At 38.1% G+C, this 19,139-nt stretch overlaps 1 protein-coding gene across 2 annotated transcripts in view; it reads left to right on the top strand.

Moving 5' to 3' along the window:
- The first annotated feature begins 340 nt into the window (after positions 1 to 340).
- The window catches only part of septin8a (septin 8a), a 57,655-nt gene continuing 38,856 nt past the window's right edge, over positions 341 to 19,139 (top strand). Inside the window, exons 1-4 of one of the 2 annotated variants that reach the window (XM_047380051.1) lie at positions 341 to 543; positions 12,654 to 12,768; positions 14,152 to 14,347; positions 17,341 to 17,527. In XM_047380051.1, coding sequence (XP_047236007.1) covers positions 514 to 543; positions 12,654 to 12,768; positions 14,152 to 14,347; positions 17,341 to 17,527 — 528 coding nt within the window. In that variant the 5' untranslated portion in view covers positions 341 to 513. The remainder of the gene's footprint in view (positions 544 to 12,653; positions 12,769 to 14,151; positions 14,348 to 17,340; positions 17,528 to 19,139) is intronic. The other variant, XM_047380052.1, reaches the window with a different exon arrangement.

The raw sequence follows: 19,139 nt of genomic DNA, 5'->3' as shown, positions 1-19,139 counted from the left end.
CATGCAAACTCCGCCAAGATAAACATTTAAGGCAAAATTAACAATACTGTCCTTTGGAGGTGTAGGAGAAAATAAACAAACCTAGAAACTAATGTAACACACAGTCTGCTTTATTTGTGACCAGAATGTTTGCACGCAGGTGCAAAGAGGACGCTTAAAAAAATTCCCTAACGCTTCATGTCGACCTTCATTTACTTGAATTTACGTGTTTGAATGCCAAGCCTGCGTTTTACACGAGCGAACAAAGCGTTTTAGGGCCCTCGGTTAAGCGTTTCGGCTCTGTTTTAAAGAAAATGACAGAGCGACGACCAAAGCAGGCAGCAGGGAGTCATCTTGTCGCGTCTTCTCTTTGAGCAGCTTGCAGCTCCCCTCCGCCTTGTGTCCCTCTGTTCCCATCCCTGTCAGCTCGCCTTCAGTCAGTTTAGCAGGCTAAGTACGGAGAGAGGAGGTCCAGTTCTCTTTCGTTTCTGCTCAGTCTGCTGCTCAGCACGCCTTCAACACACATTCCACACCATGGCGGCCACGGACGTGGACGTATTTTCGGTAAGTAAATGGCACCGCGCTTCGTATTTTGAGTCCGGTCAGCGGAACAGAAAACAGTCGAAGTGTGGCGTTTAGGTGGAACACTTGGTTGGTTTGTCGTAAATATCCGTGCGTGTAAGCGGGGGTGTAGCTAAGCCTCCCCCGCTTGTGGAGCCTGTTCATCAGCCTCTGACGAGATGGTGGAAGTGATTTCTGCGACGGTGACTCAGTGGGTTTGTCGCTGTTAACCCTAATCAATGTGGCTTCTATTGCTAATTTGTGTATAGTATTGTGTCCGTTTTTTTTAACCGATGCATGCTTGGTTGGACATATGTAAAAATATGCTAACATTAAAGGTCGCTTTTATTAGAAGTGCTTCCAAACACAGCACCAAGGAAAAATAATTACCAACAATATGACAATGTATGAGAGAGTGTACAGAGTGCATAGTTACAGAAGAAAGTACTTTCTGTTTTAAATATCTTTGCTGCAAACTTACTGATTTGAACTGCAGACATACCTAAAACAAATAGCAATATTTCCCACAGAGTCCAATTTCAAAACAGTCAAATTTACCTGGAAAAGGGTCCATTAAAATAACTGTTTTTTGCCAAGATGGCGCATGCAAGGTAGAAATAAAGACAGCTACAGAGTTTAAAAAGCTGCAATTTGCCAAAAAATAACTGAATTTATAATATATATATCAGAATCAGCTTTATTGCCAAGTTCGTACATACAAACAAGGAATTTGACTCCGGTACACTTTGCTCTTTTGTTCTGTTTTTGTATTACAGAATATACAAATTTACAATTTACAATGTACAATATACACATATATAATAAAAAGGTGCATTTGCAACATCTATATGCTGTTGTTTTGTACTTTATTGAATGTTCATCAGAGAAACAGCCCGGAGGAAGAAACTGTCTCTGTGGCGGCTGGTTTTAGTGAACAGTGCTCTGTAGCGGCGGCCTGAAGGTAAAGCTCTGAACAGTTTATGTGCAGGGTGTGTGGGGTCGGCAGAGATTTTAGCAGCTCTTTTCTTGACCCTAGACCTGTATAAGTCCTGGATGGAGGGAAGGTCAGCTCTGATTATTCTCTCTGCAGTCCTGATTATTCGTTGCAGTCTGGACCTGTCCTGTTTTGTGGATGATCCAAACCACACTGAGATGGATGAAGACAGGACATACTGTATGATGGCAGTGTAAAAGATGACCAGTAGCTCCTGTGGAAGGTTGAACTTCTTGAGTTGCCTCAGGAAGTACAGTCTCTGCTGGGCCTTCTTTCGAACAGTGTCTATGTGTGAAGACTATCTCAGGTCCTCAGAGATGGTGGTTCCTAAGAACCTGAAGCGGTCCACGGCCGATACAGTGTTGTTGAGGATGGTGAGGGGGGTGTATGGGGGTGGTGTTCTACGAAAGTCCACCACCATTTCCACAGTCTTGAGTGGGTTCAGTTCAAGGTAGTTCTGACCGCACCAGTGTACCAGCCGATCCACCTGCTGTCTGTATGCAGACTCATCACCATCCTGGATCAGTCCAATGACAGTGGTGTCGTCTGCAAACTTAAGGAGTCCGATGAGATGCAGTCATTTGTGTACAGAGAGAAGAGGAGTGGGGATAGAACACACCCCTGGGGGGCACCAGTACTTATTGATCTGGATCGGGAGAAGATGCTCCCCAGTCTCACCTGCTGCTGTCGGTCTGTCAGGAAGCTGTTGATCCACTGACAGGTGGAGCCTGGGACGTTGAGCTGTGTGAGCTTCTGGTGGAGGATGTCTGGTATGATGGTGTTGAAGGCCGAGCTGAAGTCTACAAACAGGATCCTGGCGTACGTCCCTGGGTGGTCGAGGTGTTGCAGGATGAAGTGTAGACCTAAGTTAACAGCATCATCTGCCGACCTGTTTGCTCGGTAAGCAAACTGCAAGGGGTCCAGCCTGTGATGTCTTTCAGGTGCTTCAACACCAGCCGCTCAAAGGACTTCATGATCACAGACGTCAGGGCTACAGGCCTGTAGTCATTTAATCCTACGATGGTGGGTTTCTTGGGAACCGGGATGATGGTGGATCGTTTGAGGCAGGAGGGGACCTCACATTTCTCCAGTGACTTGTTGAAGATCCTTGTGAAGATCGGAGCGAGTTGATGTGCGCAGGCTTTCAGACATGATGGGGAGACGTTATCAGGTCCTCCAGCTTTCTTTGTTTTCATGCGCTGAAAGAGCCTGTTTACCTCTTCCTCGGAGATCTTTAGTGCAGGCAGAGGATCTAAATGTTGCCATTAATCCCTTAATGGTCAGATTTATCAGCATTTAATTGACTTGTAGTAGTCTCTTTATTCACCCAAAAGGTCATGTTCATTTCTCTTGAATGTGATATTAAATCATTTAAAACAGTTTTAGGTAGAAAATTTAAATTAAGCTGTAAATTGCTTTCAGTTTTTGATTACCAACAAACCTTGCTGGAAAAGCATGTGCTCCTCTATCAAATCGCTTAATTTTTTTGGTATATATTTGTGGTTGAAAACATGAACATAATTTGAAAAATTCTGCTCACCCTTAGGTGAAATTAAGTTTTTTTTTGTTTTGGGAATAAAACTTTAACATTGTGCTATGTCTGTAACAGGAATGGGATTCTCAAAACTGCAGCGACTAAATAAAATGCAGTTTTTAATATGTCAGTGCAGCCAGTAGTGTAATCACCAATTAAGCGATTGGTGATTACACTATCAGTGAGCATGCAGCTTCATACTCACTGGTGGCAACTAAACTAAAGTACACACAGTTTTTTTTTTTTTTGAGGTTTCCAAGATTGTAATGGCGGTGAATTACTTGGAGGTGAAAATGTTACAATCTGGAAATTAAATCAGAAACTATCTACCAAAGTTGTAGTAGCGATATGGAAAACAGTATGGGTATTTCATTTTTTGTTTTTTAATGCCAACTGTTTTGTAGCTTGTAAATAGTGTCACATAATGAAAAGCGATCCTAAATTTTACAGTGTTGGCCATTTCAGTCCTTAGACATTTCGGTGCATTCGGTGATTTGGTTATTCTGCATCGACTTTTTCGTTGTGAAAAGGAGCCATCTGCTGTGGTGCGTTTACTACTGACCATGTGTCAATCCTGCATAGACAACAGAAAATTGAAAGCAATTAACTGTAATCTTTGTGGCAATGTTTGGTTTCTGATACGTAGTTGGGCCAAAATGTGAAAAAGTTACAATTTAAAAACCGCTAAAATTTTCTTTACACTCAAGTCATGTTTGGCTGCATGGAAGTAGATTAGCACAGTGCTGCCTCTCCTCCGCTGGTCAGCAAGCAGAAAGGATAGTGCAATAATTTCTTTCTTGCTTAGAGGAAAGACAATTTCGGCTCTTTGAAAAAATGTTGGTTTGAAAACTAAAGCTGTGCCATCCATTTTCCTTATTAACCAGCTAATGAAGCTTGTTATGCTTGTGTTACTATATGAAGAGCGTATTAGCAAGAACATGTGATATTCTGGGCAATAAGCGTGGGAAAACTAATACTACATTTAACCAGGGTTTATTTTATGTTTTGTTTAAGTCTAGCAGAATTCAAATAACAAATACTTATGGATGAAATAATTGTAGTTGTACTAATCAGTGTATATATTCAGTCAATTATACGTTGTGATTGTTGCCGTTTTCAATCTGATTGATCAAAATAACTCATTTTATGTTGATTTAAATAGAAAAAATGTTTTTTTCAGTATTTAAAAGAATTTACATAAACATTACAGCAGTTATTGGACAACTTTCCACGTCTTACCAAGTAATTTTACTTCTATATGCAGCTAAATATAATTAGCATTTAAACAGTTGAAGAAAAGTTGCTTTAGAAGACATGGAAATGTCTACTTTATTCTTCACGTGCACGAACACAACTGTATTTACCTTTTCAAACACAATTTGTTGTCTAATTAAAGGAACACCTAATTATTTTATGTGTCAAATTTTTAGTCTGTGTATATTACAGTCAGGAGAGTTAGATGCTAAATCTTGCAGCTTTTCTCCACAGCAGACAGCAGTAGCAGGATGAGTATATTTTCAGGTTAGGTTGGAGCTCACTTTGTAATGTAGTGTGTTACCAGTCAGGTGTGACCCAATAGAAACAGCAGCTGGGTGTGACAGTGCAGTTTATAGAAAACCTCAGTAACAACCTATAATAATAATAATGATAGTATGAGAGAGAATTTCATAGGAGAGTGGCCGTTGCAAACGACGGGGATTTAACGAGTGGGGATTAACGTTTTTGGCAGGTGCTTGAATAGGTTCTTGAATTGGACAGCAAGAAGCACCGAGATCCAGGGATAAAGAGATTAAGTACACACTCCAGGCCACTCCTACTGCTTAGTGGTGCAACACGTCTTTAAAAGCTGAAAGGACACAGCTGATACTGCTCTATTAGAACTTTTAATTTAAGACAGAGTCCAGCACTGGCTCCAGGAGATCTTGCAGACTGGTGATTTTTTTTTTTTAAATGTCTCTCTTGGAATACAAAACGAGAGGATTGATTAGAGGGAAATGCTGAGAATGCAGGGGAACGGGCCAGAGTTTGCAGCTGCCTGACTGACTTCCTGTCTGACTTTGTGAACCAAGTGAGACCACATTGAACAAACTGTCATGCCCTCCTGCCTGTTTGCGTAAAGCGAGGGCTGTTAATTATGTGCAGCTATTGATAGAGACATGTGATTTGTTGGACTGTAGGTCCACATCGATCCAATCTGATGGAAATGGTAGCTTTGGGATGAGTTTCTGAGCAGGAAACGCAGGAAGCGATCGATTTAGCCTAACTGACCAGTAATTTTTATTGTTTGCATTCAGTGAAGACATCAAGTTGTGTACCTTAAAAGAGTGACTTTTAAGTGGTTATATAATAAAAGCCTTGCAACATATCCAGCATGTTCCGTGCTCGCTGATCCTGAAAAGTATTGCCTCTCCCTTGAGTCCTGCATGAATAAAATGAAATTCGCTTCATAGAGCACTTAAAGCAAAGAGACAAGGACAAGGAAGTGTTCAGATGTGCTCTAGTTGAATGTTTCTCTCGTAAACTCACTATTTTTATACACCAAGACAAATGGGGGCAAATTTATCTTGTAGTTCAGGTCAGATTGTACGACACGTATACTGATGTTGGTGGGTTTTCCATGTGGTTGGCTGCAAGCGCACATAAAATACAGAGCTGTCCTGAGGCAAATTTATCAACCCCAGGAACATTGATGGAGGGTGACTGTCAAGCTGTAGTATCTTTGCTGAGGAGAACATATTCATCTGAAGAAAGGGTCCCAAAACTCTCATGAAGTAAGGCTAACATGCCTCTGAAGAGAACGTTGGGAATGCTTGATGTTGCACAGACTGGAAGCTAATATTTCTTCACCTTTAGAAGTGGGATCCTATCTGCTCCCGTTAGACCCATCAACACTTGTCATCTGTCTTGTTTGGATCTGATTCTAAAACTCACTTGCATTATGAATGTTGTTTATTGATTTTGCCGGTCCCTTAAGTAGCGTTATAATCCCATCTCTTGCCTTATTGAATTCTTTGTGCTGCTGTCATTAGTGTGTTTTAATGGTGAAACAACAGTAGTCTTCAGCTCAATCGTTTAGACCTGACACACTGTAAATACGGTAGCCTACAAATAATTTTTAATGCTGTTTCCCCTGACTACTTTTAACGGGTGTAACAGCACACGCTTTTGTACTAAAAATATTCTTTATAGGCCTTACAGGTCGCTTGTAATGGATAAATGTTGTGGTGTTTAAACCTGTAGGCATGGAGGATGTGCGACATTAGGAAAATATGGTATTGCGATATTGAGTGTTGCAGTGAGCATTTGATTGCAAATAACTTATATTTTCTTAGCTTCTTTTGTTTTTTAACGCTCAAATTGTCCATACCGCTCTCCCTGTGCTTCAGGTTGTTGGTCACTATGAATCTCGATCAGGTGTTGGCATGAAAGAAAGAGTGAAAGTCCATTCAAAAAGTCAAATAGCTTATTAGCGAGCATAGTTTTATTGTAAGGGAAAAAACAACTTACCAAATATAACATCTCAGCAGTCCTTCCAATTGCAGAATAGCACACATTGTCAATGGGATGATGATTCTGGTTCAACATAGTTGCGTTAGTTTGTTTTATTACTTACATTTCTAATCTGTAAATGTGTGTATATAGGTTTTCATTCCATTGATTATAAATTGATTTGATAAATTGATAGATTTATTCTCATAAACATATTAGAATGTTTGATGTCTTGATAATACAGAAGTATAATTTATTGTAGCGCTACATATATTTAAAGCATGGACTTTGATGGCCTCAGCAGAGATTCTTGTAGCTGAGATGCTAAAGCTCACAGTGTGGCTCAGACATCATGATGATGAAGAAAGACTTCCTCCTGTCTCTCGTTCCTTCCTTCCTTGTTTCTTACTTCTATCCCTCCTTGAGTCTTTCCCTCCTTCCTTCAGTTCTACCTACCTTCATTCCTTGGGTCATTCCTTCCTTTCTCACTTGAGTTCATTTTCTCTTTCCTTCTGTCCTACCTCCTTTCCTTCCTTCCTTCCTTTTTATGTGGCCTTTCTTCTTTCCTGCCTTTTGTCCTTCCTTCCTTCTGTCCAGCATCCTTCAAACCTCATGTCTTTCTTCCTTTTTCCCTCCCTGTTTTTTTTCCCAGCTTCCATATTTAAAGCCTTTATTTATTATATAAAATTAATGCAAAAGACGGGGATGCAATATGTTAACATATTGACCTAAAATGTGTTATTTACCTGGATTGGCATCAGGAACGACACTGTATTTTCCCAAAGCAAACTACATCTGCCTCATAAAATATTTCCTTTCTGTCTCCTTACATCTGTCTATTTCTGTTGGGCATGAATGAGCATTGAGGCAACACCGTAGTTGATGTGAGTAAGTCATATTTTACCATAAAGAAACTAGTTTTCATCCCTTTGTTATTCTTGAATATCTGACTGTTGAAATCTCAACCGTCAACATTTTTTTGCCATTGCATCATCATTGCTGGCCCATGTAGGTGCTGGAGAGTGACAGCATGGAAATCTGAGTTCTGTAGGTTTGGTTGGAGATGGTTGTTTTGGATAAAACATCTTGGCCAATAAAGTGTTTCTCCTCAAATTCATGATTCAGAACTTTTTAGTCCTGCTGCCTGAAACTACTTAGCAGCCATCAGACAGGAAAAAACAGTCAGCAGTTACCTCATGTAAAGTGTATGGTTTGTAAGTGTTGGTTTTTTGAAGTTATCATGTGGTCACCTCCTCTCACAAAACCTTAGTTGATTTTTAAACCCAATACTTAGTTCAGTAGCCCTTAAAACCGACATCTGCACATTCACAACTGTCAACAGCTAGACATGACTCATTCTTTAAACACTCAAAGGATGTGCCACACAAGTATTTATGGTCATAAAAGGTTTCATTTTCACAGTTGAGGCCACTATTCAAGTCTTTTTTCACCATAAAGTCAACAATCAAACAGTGATTTCTTCTGGTAGCTTTCTCTGTCAGAAACCCAAAAAATATTCACCTAATAGTCATGGAGACTTGAGGGATAAGAAAGCCTGATAAATTAAATTTAATAAATAGAAACTTGCACTATAACAACTATTGATAAAAGTTCTGATGGATTTAACAGTGATTGTAATGAACACAGGTGTTCCAGGAAACCTTGCAGTTGTACCAACATAGGCATGTAAGCACAGCATCAGGAGCCATAATGTGAAGCTGAATTACATTGTTGAAGTACCTCTGGATTTGGTACCCAGTTGTGGGTACTTGCTTTTCATCAATTATTGTCAGCATAATTTAGAAATATGTATATCCTTTTTTATAATCAATGGAAAAGACTTTTCTTGACATGTCAACAATCAAACACATCTTCTAATTACTGACAAGCTTTTTGCACATTTCTACCTGTGTTTTTTGTGATGAGCTCCAGGTCTTTGAGGTTGGAAGGCCTCCTTGCCATTACCCTAATCTTTAGCTCCCTCCAATGATTCTCTATCAGATTCAAGTGAAGACTCTGGCTGGGCCACTCCAAAACATTAACATTACTTCTAGTCAGAAGAAATGTTTAATAGCACAGCAGCTCAAAAACTAAAATCCAAAGAAAAATCTTACTGTCCAATGGCAAAATGGAAAAAGTGCAATTTTATATATATATATATATATATATATATATATATACATACGTATATATATATATATATATATATATATATATATATATATGTGTATGTATGTATATGTATATACATGTATGTATATATGTGTATTTATATGTATATATATATATATATATATAATGTTTATTTAATGTATATATGTGTAAATAATATATTTCATAGTGAGTCAGAGTATACATCCAAACTAAGAAAACAATTGGTTCACTTGAACAAAAGTAATGTTTTGGAATGACTTGTCTCATTTGTGGCAGGGTTGTGTACCCTTTTGGGATTCTGTCTATTTGCTCTTCATCTCTAAGTTTTATCTGTGACAAAAAGAGCTATGTAAGTCACAAGCCTACAGTGGTGTAATGACGCTATACTAACTAGCCCATAATGTTTGCGCCTCACTTGACTTTATAGCGCCTCAGGGGCCTCTCTGTGCAGCCATTTCCTGTTGGCCTGGTGATATAGTGGCCTGGGAGCTGTGTTGTCTCGTCACCCCGGGACAGTTAACCAGAAGCTTTTCATTCCTTTCATACTTCACATTGTCTCTATACTCTTCTTTTGTCTGAACAAACACAAGTTTGTGGAAGCCAATTCTTCACAGTTACCCAGAGTGGTCTTATAGTAACTGATGGGTAAACGTCCTGTGTTTTCTGGTGGTTCTCTTTGTCTACTTTAAATACATTATGTATGCTAAGCTAATAGGTTGGGTGTTTGAACTTTGTCGTGCACATTTTGGGATGGGATTCAGCTGGTTCCACCTGAGGGAGAGGAATTTAGAAGAAAATATTAAATACTTGAATAAAATAAAGAAAAAAATGCAGGATTGTACACTTGGAGTAAGCTACGGATGCAAAAAAGTGAAGGGGCCGAGAACGCAGTTCAGTCTTGACTGACATGGTTAAGTCCCAGTTGTGTCCACGTCTGCAGTTCTGTCCGGTTTAATGCTAAAAGTTAACACTTTTGGTTTTGGTCAGCAGGATCAGTTTGCAGCATTCAGTCACAGACCCATCTGCCTCTGATGTGTCACTACTACATACACTACACAGACAAGCTCGATCTGGTTCAGTGTAGGAGGTTAACTCTTAATTATCCCCTGACTCAGAACCTTTGTTATTCTTTTGAATTGGACAGTTTCACTGTTGCGGTTTGGAGCAGAAGCAAGTTTAAAATAAAAAAATAAAAAAAAAGAAGAGTTTTAAATTTTCAGAGTTCTGCTTGAGGCTGTTTACGGTCCCTTACAAAAATATTCAAACCCCTTGAGCCTTACATATTGTCATGTTACAACCACAAACTTTAATGTATTTTGTTTGGATTTTATGATGTAGACCATAAATAAGCCATAGAAGTGAAAGGAAAAAAGGTTTTTACATATAGAAATCAGAATAGTGTGATGTGTGTGTATGTATGTATGCATATATGTATATATGTATATGTGTGTGTGTATATATATATATATATATATATATATATATATATATATGCCTCCTCAGAAGCACCTTTTCTTGTGATTTACAGCTGCGAGCCTTTTGTTGCATGTCTCAATCAGATTTTTTACATCTAGAAACTGAAATCTTTCCACATTCTTCTTTGAAAATGAGCTTAAAAAATAGGATTAAAGAGTGTTTGTGGACAGTTTTTAGGTCTTACCACATATTCTCAGTTGAATTTAGGGCCATATTTCTTTCTGAGCCTTAATAATAGATATATTTTGAGCTAAACCATCCCATTGTAGCTCTGGCTTTATGAATAGGGTCGTTGTCCTTTTTTAACATGAACCTCCATCCCAGTTTCAAGCCTTCACGCTCCATCAATCTTCCAGTTGTCTCTGAGTAGCTTCCCTTTCCCAGCTGAAAACAGGCATCCCTGCAGCATGATGCTGCCACCACCTGTTTCACTGTAAAGATGGTGTGTTCAGGTTGATTGTTAGTTTTGTACCACAAAGATAAACCAATAGGTGTCCTGTGAACAGATTCTCCAACCTGAGCTGTGGATCTCTACAGGGTATCCGGAGATACTACTGGCGTCTTTGCTGCTTTGATCAATGGTTACCTTGCCTGGGCTGTCACTTTAAGTGAACGGCCATCTCTTGTGTGTTTGCAGGTGTGCCATACTCTTTCCATTTTTCGATGATGGATTGAACAGTGCTCTTGTTGTATAACCTAACCCTGCCCTAAACCTTTCTACATCTTTATCCCTGTCCTGTCTGCTGTGTTCCTTCGTCTTCATGAATACTTCTTGTTCTCTTATAAACCGCTGAGACCTTCACAGAACCACTGGATTTATACTGATATTGACTCGATTTACTCATTCGGTGACTTTGGAGGGCAGTTGGCATTGCTGGATTTTATTTTGGGGTACCAGAGTAAAGAAGGATGAGTACTGTGGACAGAATATGTACAGCAAGATCCAGTTTCCAGTTTGATGTTTGCAGCCTTCCACACTATTGATATGAATTCAGTTGAATAGTAAAGGAAGGTTATTCAGTTTTACATTACTGTATTTTTAAATAAATATGCTGATGGAAACATCATGCCACCCTACATATAGATCATTTCCTGGATAAATAAAGGCTCATGTAGCTTCCCCTTTTCAAACTTTGCCTCGTGAAACTTCAGTGTAATTGCGTTGATTTCCTTCCAGGCATGATGAACTAGCACCCTCCCTTTCCTTCTCCTTCATGTTGTCCTCCTCCTTTTTCTACAGGAATCTTAATATCTCTGGAATGTTCAGTCAGCAAGCTAAATATCACAGGAAAACATGAATGTTGTGAAACAAGGTCTGGGTTTACAGTGAACAACAAACATGAACTCCTCATTCCTGCCATCTTTCCAGGGTTTTAGTTTGTGTTGATGGCTTCAGGTAATGCAATTATGGAATATTGAATGACTTCCAGCTGACAAATTTTCCACTTAACAGATAACTGGAAAAAGCATTAAAACCTAATGCCTGTGAAGAATTTATCAAGGATTTATTAAAGAAAATTGGTTAATTATAGATTTCTGACTGAAACAAATCTATTGTTTTCTGATGTTGTTGAAATACCACAATTTAGCATCTTAATTTGTTTTTGTATGTGTGTGTCCATATGTGTGTGTCCTTGTGTAACAGTTGTGCAATAAATCCTATTTTTCAGCTCATGCCATATTTCTTTCTACTGTGATCTTTTTTTCCACCCTAAAACCTGCAGATACCTACTATCTCACACTCTGCTCATCCTTTATTGTGAACCTCAGTTAGGTTATTAAGAGATCTGGTCCGTATTCTTAGCCAGTCTGTACCCCTTCGGCTCATGCCTGGGTTGCGTTCAGCTGAGCTGCTTGTGTTGGGTGACAGCAGCCTAAAGGTATGCAGCCCTTCTTGGCTGAGCCAGATGACATCAGGTGGCTCCATTCATCTCAAGGTGCTATCTGCTCTCTCTTCGACTGTCGATTCAGTTCAGATAGAGGATCAAAAGGGAAAACGCTTCCAGTAGTTTTGTCTGCTAGGTTTAGTTTGTTCTATATTTGAAATCTTTGTCCTTTATGTTTTGGGATGCCCCTTTTAGAGGAAAATGTGTTGGTTGGACTGACTCTCATCCATTTTTATATAGCATTGGTAACTTAATAGAAAACGTTCATAGATTCAATAAGTATTAAACCCCTGAATAATATTTTCCAGGGTTTGAGAGCCTGAATCCATTCTATGTTCACATGTCTCTTGTCCCTTCTTGTGGAGGATTAATCACGCTGATCCCTCCTGCAGGCGCTGATTAACTACATCACAACGTATATGGCTGACGGGTTTTACATCTGCACACTGAGCAGTAGATCTTTGATGTTTACTTGCGTAGAAATGCGGATGTGTCTTTCTACTTTCAGTTAACATCTTTGCCATATGTTTTCCTCCTCACATGCACCAGACGTCTAAATGTTTTGTCTCGTGTCTTTCAGAACGAGGAGAAACGGAACCTCAGCCTGGGCGGCCATGTTGGATTCGACAGCCTCCCTGACCAACTGGTCAGTAAATCAGTCACACAGGGCTTTTGCTTCAACATCCTCTGTGTAGGTGAGTAACAAAATGTGTTTGAGTGATGATAAAGTGTGAAATAATGGACATGCTGCAGACATGATAACCAGCGGAGCTTTGATGGTAGAAACAGGCTGCTGTTGGAGAAATAATCTATTAGCACCTTCACTTCCAAAAGAGTTATTTTTTCCTGTTAACTTTATTTAAAATATATAAAATAACAATTAGATGGAACAGGAAATGAAAAGGCTGTCCAACCATAATCCAAATAAAAGCAGGAACATAATTTACAAAGACCTCCTCTCATCAACAGTGCACATGATTTACTTAGTTGTATACAAGTTCGCACAAAAACGTTTTGGTAGATTGAGGGTTTAGGGCAAATAATTTATTGGTAGAGAATCCACCGATCAGAATTTTGTGGCAGATTTCCAAACTACGGTTTTTGTTCTATATTACAAATCAGACCATTATTTTAAAATAAACACAAAAAGTTCTTGGAGTTGACTTTAATGACTTTAAATGATCTTGTTGAATTAGTTATCGCATGGCTAGCATTCCTAAAACAGCAGTCTCTGTGTGTGTAGAATAAGATCCTTACCTTGACTAAGGAATTTCCAAAAGGCTGCCAACATTTCCTAATCAACCATGTCACATGACAGAGCTTAAAAGTTAAAACGGATAAAACGGAAGACCTTTGCTGTGATCAGTTTAGCCTCTCTGTTATCTGCTTAAAGTATTGCTCTCTTGCAACATGAACTACAGACACGTATTGAGATGTTGTAGAAAAAAAGCTCAGTTTCAAATCGTTTTTTTCATTTCTGTGCTTTCTTTGTCTTTAACTTTAAACACCTTACTTATGGAAATGACTAACTTCACTCAGTAATACACACAGCATCCACACCGAAGAGTGTTATTGTTACCATGACTTGATGTGGCTTAGATATGGTGAATTTACAAACCTAGTTTTTGAGTTTGTGATCGGCCAGTCACCGTCCAAGACGCATAAAGCTGAAAATCGTCTCATTCTGGTCATGAACTATTTTTTCTTTGCTTCTCTGATTCCAGAAGGGAAAGCTTTAGATAAGCTTAGCTGAAACTTGCCTATTGTTTGTTTTTTCTTGCAGCAACGTAAGCTAGGTTTTTTTCTAAATCTTTTTTAGATTATATTTTTTCCTAAGATGCTGTTTGGCTACAAAAACAGTGTGTTGTTGATTGAAGCTTTTGTTTGGACTGTTTGGACGGGTTTTTATTGACTTATTTTCAGGTTACAAAAAGGTCTGGTTCTTTGGAAGTGAAATACCGACAAAATACTGACAGATATTTCAAATCCTTACAATGGTGTACACTAGCACTGGGTGATTTAGCCATTTAACATTGTTTCCTGTGTCTGATTTCCCTCTGTTCTTTTATCTTTCACAGGAGAGACTGGCATTGGTAAATCAACATTAATGAACACACTGTTTAACACCATGTTTGAAAACGAAGAGGCGAGCCACTACCAGAACGGCGTGTATTTGCGACCGCGGACCTACGATCTCCAGGAGAGCAACGTCCACCTCAAACTAACAATTGTTGACACCGTTGGGTTTGGTGACCAGATTAACAAGGAGGACAGGTATACTTGTCGACACACTGCATTGATAGATCTTACTAAAGAGCAAGTTTTCTATAAATCACAAGTGGTGTAATTGCTAGGTCTCCCATAAACATTTCTCATCTTTAAGTTCTGTGTACAAAATGATGTTGTGCTAATGTTGAAACGGATACCAATGAGAGGAACAGAGTATTTCACCCCAGAATTCCACACATATTTCTTGTCTCTGTGGGATTTAAAGGGGAGGAGGTGGGAAAAAATAAAGAGGAAGTAGTTTATTTTTTTTAAACATTCAGCTGTGGAATGAAGTGTACTTGCTGTGGCTCAGCCAGTAAGTTACACTCTCACGCTCTTTGATAGCAGCATTCTCTGTAGGCTTCATAAACCGATGTCGTGAAGGACAGAGCCTGCAGCAAGCTGGAAATGCAGAGAGGTTTGAAAGGTCAGAGTGTGTGCATACCACAAAGAAGATTGAAGAGAAATATGAAGGTAGAGGACAGATGACTGTAAACATAGCATTTACTGAGGAAATGGAAAGGATTTTTAACCTCTGTTTCACTCTGAGCAGTAAAATGTCATTGATGCGGGACATCCTGGTGTTGAAGGGTGGACAAAATGGTTTAATCATCACTACTTCATCACATAATTAACTTATATTTGTAAGCTTTATGGTTAAGCTTTCTTGGTAAAACAGTCAATCTTTTAAAAGCTTTTCAGTTAAAACAAAATGTTGTAAAACTTAAGATTCAAATGATGCAGAATGAACATCCAACATTTGAAAGCACAAAAAGAAACATTGTTGAATTTAATGGCTGAATATTCAGATAGCAGCAGCTATGCACTTCGGGCTTGTTTCTGCTAAGTCTTAATGTGCCTTATCTAAAATAAATGTGGAAAACAAACAGTTGATGTACATCATCGGTAGGATTTCAGATAGGGTAATGACTGGGAGAAATAAGACGGCAGCAGAAGTGATGACTCATATGGAAAATGTATTTTTATTAGTACAATAAAGGAGCTAATGAGTGGTCAAGTGGTTTTGTGAAGGTATTGCTGCCATTAACTATAGGTAATCTGTTTTTTGATCCTTGATAGAAAGTACTGCTGGTCTAGGGTTTCTGTCTTTTGCTAAATTAAGTTATTGACATAAGTTATTGTCATACAATATGTTTTCCTCATTTTATTCTATAGAAATTACTTCCTAACCACAGACCTTCTGCGCTTTCCTGGACGAAGCCGTTTTCACAGCAATGGCTGTCATTAACTTTTTGGAATCTTTTTTTTTTCTTTCCATAGAAAGTACTCCTGGCTCAATTCGTCTGTGTTTAGCTGTGTCTCTTTGCTGGATAAAGCTACCGATTAAGCTACTGCTGTCACTAACTGTGTAACCTTTGTTTTTTGCTCTTCTTCGTGGAAAGTACACCCTGGCTCAGTGCTTCTGGTTGATCCGTGCCTCTTTACTCGATTGTGCTATTTGAGCTATTGCATTTACTAATACTGTACATCTTTTGTTTTTTCTTGCTAGTAATGAAGCATTGCTGCAATTGACTCTTTGCAGTCCTGTTGTTTTTCTTTCCCATAGAAAGTAGTCCCAACTAAGTGCTGTGTCTCTTTTCTGTATGAAGCCACTGACAAAGCTAATATTCCCCTTAAGCCTGCTTACTTTGTTTTTCTTCTTGGTAGAAAGTACTCCTGGCTTGGGCTTCTGTGTTTTTTTTTCTCCATAGTTTGGTTTTTTTCCTTTCAGCCCTTCTGCTGTTCAAAGGGTTTTGTGCTGAAAGGGAGTGAGTTCTCTTTCCACTTGTTCAGGATTCCTGCAGCTGAATGAGTGACTTCATGCGATAGGCTGGGGTTCCTTAGATAACTTTATTACCAATTTGCATTAAATATTCATTAATATCACAGTGCATTATTATAATTGGGATTTATTTAACTGTATTTAATTGTATATAATTCTGACTTTATGATTAGATTTCTTTGGTACCAGCTAGATCAATTTTAATTAAGTTTGGACCAAACTAGTTTTTGTGTTATTGGATTTAAACTGGATTTGCTGGTCTTGAGAATTGCCTTGAGTTGATATTTGTTTTGAATTGTTGCTACATAAAATAAAAAATAAAAACTATAAACTGAGCTGAACTGAACTGACATACTTACAGTATGCAGATTTCTACTATGTGCTGTGTGACAAGTGTTAGAGTGAGACTTGGTTTTGGAAGATACAGCATTTAGTGAGATTTACATAAGGAACAAAATGTCTTAATCTGACTTCTCACATAAAGATAGCAACATAACATACAGAGAGAAGTTATTAGGATTAAATAAACATCAACTGGTTTAACAACGAATGAAGTATAAACATACAATATATGTATAATGAAACTATACGTCTTTTGAAGTGTCGGATTTAAATAAACTATTAAAAACATGCTTTTATTGTAAGCGAAATTAAAGTTTTCAGGTCATACTAACTGAAATTAGTACACCCATTCCCCCTTATATTTACATGAAATACTAAACTGATGGGTCCCATATTTTACATTTCTTACAATTTCACTAGTTAATCTAATGAACCCCTTCCAAGGAATCAAGCAGCATTACGTTGTTGCTGTCTATCTGTGATCATGTTTGACTCTGCCTCCTGTTTATTGTGAGTTTTGAATAACAGGAAAATCTTTTAGTTTTTACACAGACATTTAAATTTCTCATGAGAAAAACATGACGAAACTGAAGATTTCATATTTCTGTACCAGAGAGGAAAGGGTGATTTGTAGCGTTTTAGTCAGATGTCAGTAAGATGATTTTCATCAGAACTAAGCTGTACAACTCTAAGCTGGAATCTTGGCATTGAATCAGAACACACAGTAACTGAAAACATAATTCTTCCAGTTCGTTTATCCAGCGACAAGTTCATATTTTCTTTCATATTCATTACCAACACATGAATGGGAAGAAAAATATTTTGTTTAAACAAAAAAGGCATAGATCCAGTTTCTCTTTGGCTTTGTCCACAGTTACAAGCCAATCGTGGACTACATCGACACCCAGTTTGAAAACTATCTCCAGGAGGAGCTGAAGATCAAACGGTCGTTGTTTAATTACCACGACACCAGGATCCATATCTGCCTTTATTTCATCGCCCCGACAGGACACTCCCTCAAGTCTCTGGACCTCGTCACAATGAAGAAACTGGACAGCAAGGTACACACACACACACCCACCCACACACACACACACACACACACACAAATACTCTTACCCTCTGGCCAAAACACTCACTCCTGCTTACCAGAAATCCAAACCTCTCCTTTTTTCTGAATGGAATGGGTTTCAATAAACTGGGATTCCTGGTCTCTCTCCTTCAGGGTGTGGATTATTTGTTCCGAAAGAAAAATGTCTCAAGTTTCCACTTGATGTCATAAGGCTTATGAAACAAATTACTTTAAAAACATGGATTTGTAAACAACCTGCTTTTTGTCAATGCCGTCTAACTGAAAAAACAAGTTGTACAGGTAATATGGATGTTGTTGTTTTTAAAGGTGGACCAATGAGATTTTTGTGGCCACCGTCCAATTTAGAGTTTTAATTTCTCTTTTGAGAACTAGAAATAACAACAAAATGATATTTTCTTAGTTTCTGGATACATTGAAATTTGAGCTCTGTTAACAAATCATGTTTATAGTAAAAGACAGACCAGAGTTACAGAGCTCTCTCTCTCTGCATTTTCTTTTTCTTTGATAGGGAAAATGCATATTCATCAGCAAGAATAAGCGAGAATTAAGCCAAATGCTGTTTTACGTAATACATTATTATATAATAAAACCTCTATGTTATATTGTAAAACCTTTGGTATAAATAAAAGGCATCCGAAAAGAATTACAACACATTTCATTTACTACTTTAAAAAGACAAATCTTAGCTCCGAAATTTCAAAAAAAAAATTTTTGGAAACCTGAAATGTGCATCACATCACTTTATAATAAATAATTTTCTACAACATGATTTTAAAAATAAATAGCAATCGTATCCAGTTAAGGTGTGAGAAAAAAATCTCTGGTGTGCTTAACTTTACAAGAACATTAAGAAGCTTTTCTGTCATGAATAATCATTTATCTTCTTAGATTAGGACCACAGGCATTGCAACAATGTGTGTGTGACAGAGCAATCTGCATTACAAAGCTCTGCAGTTCAGAGGATTTCAGTAATATATTAAAATAAAGATGACATGTTGCCAAGAGGACATTTTGAACTCTCTTTGACATCTTATGTTAGCAACTAGCACAGTCGCAGGTGTGTTTTTCCTTAAAAGTTAGTAAAAATAGTACGTTAACTGTGAGATTTCCTAATCCAGCATATTTCTTGACACAGAAGTAAAATCCTATAGAAGATAAAACAGGTGCCTTTGTTTTCTATACTTTCCTTTCTTGAATCTTTTTACACCTTTTTGTGGTTCATCCGACTTCATTTCCTCTCTGACAAGACTGACCCTGAAAATAGCCTACATTTGTCTTTTGACTCCATATCAACTTCTAAATGAAGTTTACAATGATTGGGGGGAAAAAAATTAATTTTTTTGTTTTCGATCAACAATCAAGGCTGATCAACTCATCTCTACTTTTATTTAATTAAATTTTCACCGTTAATAAAAATAAAAAAATTCACTCATAAAAGCCTTTTGTATTTAAATGCTCCTCTTTGTGGCACGTCTAATGACTTTTAAGTTCCACTTTGATATAGCTTCAGCTGAAATGTTTGCAGGTCAATAATGAGTTGTATGCTGGGCATTAGTCACACTCAGAAACACATTGATTTA

This window comes from Girardinichthys multiradiatus, chromosome 11, assembly GCF_021462225.1.
Source record: "Girardinichthys multiradiatus isolate DD_20200921_A chromosome 11, DD_fGirMul_XY1, whole genome shotgun sequence".
NCBI lineage: Eukaryota > Metazoa > Chordata > Actinopteri > Cyprinodontiformes > Goodeidae > Girardinichthys > Girardinichthys multiradiatus.
The sequence above is the reverse complement of the archived record's forward strand: the minus strand, read 5'-3'. Positions and strand labels throughout refer to the sequence as shown.